This window comes from Eucalyptus grandis, chromosome 1 (genome assembly GCF_016545825.1).
Source record: "Eucalyptus grandis isolate ANBG69807.140 chromosome 1, ASM1654582v1, whole genome shotgun sequence".
Taxonomy (NCBI): Eukaryota; Viridiplantae; Streptophyta; class Magnoliopsida; order Myrtales; family Myrtaceae; genus Eucalyptus; species Eucalyptus grandis.
Window position 1 is genome coordinate 12072059 of NC_052612.1, and position 5419 is coordinate 12077477.

A 5419-nucleotide genomic window follows, 5' to 3' on the forward strand; every position below is an offset into this window, starting at 1 on the left:
GTTGAACAAGGCCTACAAGAAGAGAGAACCTTGAATCTTCGGCTTTTATACTAGGCGAGGATGCGGTGGTGAGCGTGGTCTTGGCCATTTCGAGCTCAATGGTGAGCCCATCAAGATCCTCAGTGAAGAAGGTGTACAAGGTGGTGCTGAAGTAGGTGGCTTTGGTGAGGGAGCAAAGATGGGGGGAGGCTCTGGATGTGAAGAAGCTGGAGGAAGCAGAGGGGTTGACCAGCAGCAACCTATTGAACAAGGCCTACAAGAAGAGAACCTTGAATCTCCGGCTTTAGTACTTGGCAAGGATGCGGGTGGTGAGCATGATCTCGGCCCTTTCAGGCTTGATGGTGAGCCCATTGACATCCATGATTGAGAGGGTGTATGAGGTGGTGTTGAAATAGGCAGCTTTGGTGAGGGAGCAAAGGCAGGAGGAGGCTCTAAATGTGAAGAAGTCGAAGGAAGTGAACGGGTTGATCGGTGGCGGCCTATTGAACAAGGCTTACGAGAGGTGTGGTAAGGTCTGTGTTGAGTACACCAAGATGTTTTACTTGAGTACACTTTGCTTTCTCCTTTTGCATGCATGGTCCTATTTTTTCCTATTGAGATTTAGATAATGCGTTTATCTTTTGATCATGAATTCTAAAAGGTTGATGTTAGTTAAGCATAAAGAAAAAGAAGAATACCATTATCTTGCTTGATTGATTAAAAAAAAAGTTCAATGAAACTACACCTTTTCTGGCTGACCTTATCTCCTGCATTGCCTATTAAGCTATTACAGTGTTTAGTCACATGAAGTGATCTTTGTGGTTTAAGTAACTTATAGTGTTGTGTGAGGCTCACATAGATCAAGTGCACTATGAATGATTTTTAAGATAGTCTTTTAGTAAATGATGCTCCATTCTTTGTTAGGAAAAAACTTGTGGATAGGTTGCATACTTCTACCCGTCTACGATTTTTTAATGGATCAAGAAAGTCTGGAGGCAAATAAAGTAAGACTCAGATACACACATGTTCTCTTGAATGCTATAGATATAATGCAACTCATATGGCAATATCATCTTGGCAGGCATTGATATGACAAGCTTTAGCTTATGCTTATGCATGTGTATGATGAATAAAGTATCGTCGAGTGTTGCTAGTGGGCTGGTGGCTAGTCCTTACTTGTGCCTACTTGTTCTGAATACGCACTAGCACTCTCCAGGAATTTCGCACCATTGCCATAGATACATTGGGAACATGTTCCAACATATGATAAAGATAACACTGACTGCTCAAAATAAAATCCATGAACAGTTTTTTTAATCTACTTTATGTTGTTTATGTAATTAGGTCACATTGCTATCTTGGTCAAAACTTGTTGAACCAATGGGACTTAACTTCAAAACGTGCTGGTCAAGATTGTTTTAGTGTCATTTCACTCCCAATTTGGTACAATTTCATTGCAAATTTGCACATATAAATATATCAAATGGCAAAATCACAGGTAAGAAATAAAAGGAAGAATGATGGGCAAAATCAAATAATCCAAAAATTGAAGCACAAAAAGTCAATTAGTACAAAAGTTATAACCTTATGTAAATAACTTATAAGGTTAAAGGGTGTCTTGTTCGATGTAGGTGAATGTTTGAGTTTATATACACTCATAGAATAAGAATAGTCAAAAGTGCCAATGTTCACGTAACAAATAAAAGGAGGTAGATTGGTAGTCATATATTATCTAATTTTTTGTTCAATACATATGATGTTTATTGAAATATCTCACATTACTAGTTTATGGGGTTTATGTGCTCTTTATGCACATGTGATCTCTATGCACATGTGATCTCTCTTCACATATAAGTTTAAGCTTTTGGGTTCTACAAATTTTTCTTTTGCACAGCAAAAAGTACTCAAAAGGGAGGGAAGAGGAGGAAGAAAAGAAATACAGATACATCGCATACATTACTAGAAAAAGAATTACTGACATTTGCATGGCCTTTAAACAATGATGATCAACTCAAAACCCTAAGAAGACAACTATAACAAAAACAATTGATGTTTCCAACTAAGTAATTACAGGGAATCATCCTCCGTCATTCTCTTGAGGTCTTCGACGAAGCCTGCCATATTCGCCACCACTCTGGAGCTCGCCTTTGCCATCATCATCCTCTCCTTCAGCTCCGCCAACCTTACCCCAATATCGCCATCCTCCATGACCCACTTCACACCGTCCTTGACCTCCCTCTCCTCAAACCCTCCCAGCCTCACCCCGATGCGCCACGCCTCGACAATGTACTTGCAGTTCACAAACTGATCCCCTGCCACGGGCCAGCACAGCATCCTTCTCCCAAACTGGACTGCCTCCACCACCGAGTTCCACCCGCAGTGTGTTATGAAGCACCCGATCGCCCCGTCCCGCAGGACCTCCACCTGCGGGGCCCATGACACGACCCTGCCCTGGCTGCGGACCCTCTCCAGGAAGCCATGTGGCAAGGCCTCGCGCCATGACAGTCTCAGCACCCAAAGGAAGGGCCGCCGTGTAGACTCGAGTGAGAGGGCGAGGCTGGCGACTTTGTCGCGTCCGATGGGACTGACCCAACTGCCGAACGAGACGTAGATCACTGAGTTTGCCTCTTGATCCTTCAACCAGGTCAGGCAGGTGGTGTCTTCTTCCCAGAAGCTAGGGTTCTTTGTCAACAAGGAATGGACGGTCATCGGCCCGATGGGGACGATCGAGGGGTAGCCTCGGGAGCACTGGATCGGAGCTTTCTCTTCCTCCTCGGGGCAGGAGTTGACCAGGAGCCACCGGAGAGATTTCGACCGGCGAAGAGTCCGAGTCCAGAACTTGAATCTTGCTTTCTGGGCGTTGACCGGCCCGATCAGCCACGGCAGGTCTTGGGTGGTCAACGATGGGTTTTGATGTATCTCGCTTTCTTTCTGGGGTATTCCTGCTTGTTATTTTGCACGTTTGCATGTGAGAATTAACGCGGGAATACAAGGTACTCTCACAAAATCATAATCATAATAATAATAACAACAGCAGCAGCAGCAGCAGCAATCGTATTCGTGTTGATATTCCTCTGTCGCAATTATTATTTTTAATGGTCGACCTGGAAACAAATCTTGCTCATTTGAGGTGGAAGGCATGTGCGCCTTTTTGTCCCTACGGCAAAGCCAATCGTGCTAACCGAACACTTAGTACAATGCCACAACCCTTGTATATATTTCAATATAAATAAATGGTCGAGATGCAACTTATATGTATTATATAAGAAATTCTCAGTTATTTGATTTCCCATGTTGGAAAAAAAATAATATATGCATCTGTCATTTTTAAGATCAATTAGGAATGTTAATGTTAACTAATTCAGGCGTGAGACTAATTCATTTTTGACACAGTAACATATATTAGTAATAGATAGGTGGTACAAACAAGTGTCATTTTAGTCGATGCAATACCATCTATGCTCCGTTTATTTTGTGAAGAATGAATGATTTGAAAAATATTTTCCTAAAAAGCATCGCTTATATCATTTGAAATAATTAGTTAATGAAAAATAATATCATTATCAATAACAACTTATATCTAAATATTTTCATAGATGATAAATATATTTTCAGTCTAATCATTTTTGTAAGTGATACAAGTTATCATATATATAATATGTTTTTCGAATATTCATTTTATTTATGAAACAAATGGAGCCTCAGTTCAAGAAAAGGTCTCTATATATAGTTTTTTTTTTTTTTTTTTTGGACAGACCTCTCAATGTACTTAACAATGGTTTTTCCATGTTTATTGTACCCGAGATGGATTTACATTATTCTCCAGTACCTAACTCAATTATAAAAGTTGGGTTATAGGATTAAGACTTAATCCTCTACAGGACGAAAATATTGCGTAGGCTCATTCTTTGAATAATTGTTGAAATATTTAAATAGTAACTTATGTTTTCATCTTGCATTTAGAATAGTTTGCGGTGATTTCAAAAAAAAAAATTACATAATGTCAAAGCAGAAAATTCTAAGTTCAAATCCTTGCAAACTCCTTATTTTTCCATTTTATTATGTATTTCCACGCTAAATTTTTTGCCAATGTCCAGCCTATGTATGAAAGGAAGTGTTCGAATATAGTGTCAAAAACATCACACTTTCATCTAAGAATTCAGATTTTAGAATAGTTGGCATTAATCTCACAAAATTTTATGATAATAAGATGGTTACAATTAGTCACATATAATTCTGAGGTTTCTAGGTTCATTTGGAAAACAGAAAATTAGGAAGTGAAATGAAACAATTTGGAAGCATAAATGACGAGCGAGCAAGACTCACCACAATTTGAGATGTGACCTTGTCGGACCAATTCCGGGATTGTCGCAACCAGCTTGTAGGTCGTGAGCATGGCGACCCAGAATCCCATGGTCGGGACCCCGCACCGGATCCCCACTTCGATAGCGAACGAGGCCAGCAAGTCGACCACCATCAACGCCACGTCAAGCTCCCTCACAAGCCGCTCCAGGTGGGCTGCCATGCCGTCCTCCATGGCCTTTTCAACCGAGAAGAAGTCGCGAGGCGCACCACCATCGGCGCCCAAGCCGTCCGGTATCGAAACGTACGTGATCACCTCCACCGTCGTCTGATCATCCACGGGAGAGATCCTGCGGTGGATGAATTCCGGGGTGACGAGCACTGGGTCGAAGCCGTGGGAGTTGAGGACTAGGGCTAGTTTGAGCATGGGAGTGACGTGGCCTTGCGCTGGATAGGGGACTAGTATCGCCTTTGGCCTCCTTGCGCACGGCTTCATCTCTCTCTCTCTCTCTCTCTCTCTCTCTCTCTCTCTCAGAGTCTCAGCAGATGCGCCCTCTAATGGAACTATATCAAACACCTGTACTTCAGGACGTACGTATATAAAAACCTCGTAAAATCTAGAGAGAAAGAGAGAGACAGAGAGAGGAGTCAGCAAAGCATGTGGAAACAAGTATAGCCTGAAATGAATAAGACACAACGTAGTACATGTTGTAAATTTTGCTGTATTTACTATCCATAAGGCTATGAGCTAAGCTACGCGCATGCATAGTGTATGTAATAATTATTAAAGAGGAAACTGCTTAACTTTTTGAATTCTACATAACATACTATATAATACATCTGCATAACTGTGCATAGGGACAAAAACGTTTTCTACTCGGCCCAGTGCTCTCCCCCTCTGCATTTCGGCGTTCAACTGTTGATAACAACCTCGCTTCCATCAATCAATAATTGTGATTTATTGAAAACACTGAGTGGGAGTCGTGTGCGGATTAGAGGATCCTAGTCCATTGTAATCCTTGCAGGCATACAGATCGAATCAGGTCCAAAGTGGCATGGTATGCTAAAAATGCGATCGTAATGTCGGCATTGCATCTTATTCAACATCTAACTATAGATATGAGGGACTCCGATTCAA

At 41.5% G+C, this 5419-nt stretch overlaps 1 protein-coding gene across 1 annotated transcript; it reads right to left on the reverse strand.

Moving 5' to 3' along the window:
* Positions 1 to 2046: 2046 nt before the first annotated feature.
* Positions 2047 to 4708, reverse strand: LOC104454328 (UDP-glycosyltransferase 82A1-like). Its single transcript, XM_039316581.1, has 2 exons — positions 4306 to 4708; positions 2047 to 2921 (listed from the first exon to the last, which is right to left on the reverse strand). Exons 1-2 carry the CDS (start codon positions 4706 to 4708, stop codon positions 2047 to 2049), a joined length of 1278 nt encoding a protein of 425 aa, XP_039172515.1.
* Between the last annotated feature and the right edge of the window lie 711 nt (positions 4709 to 5419).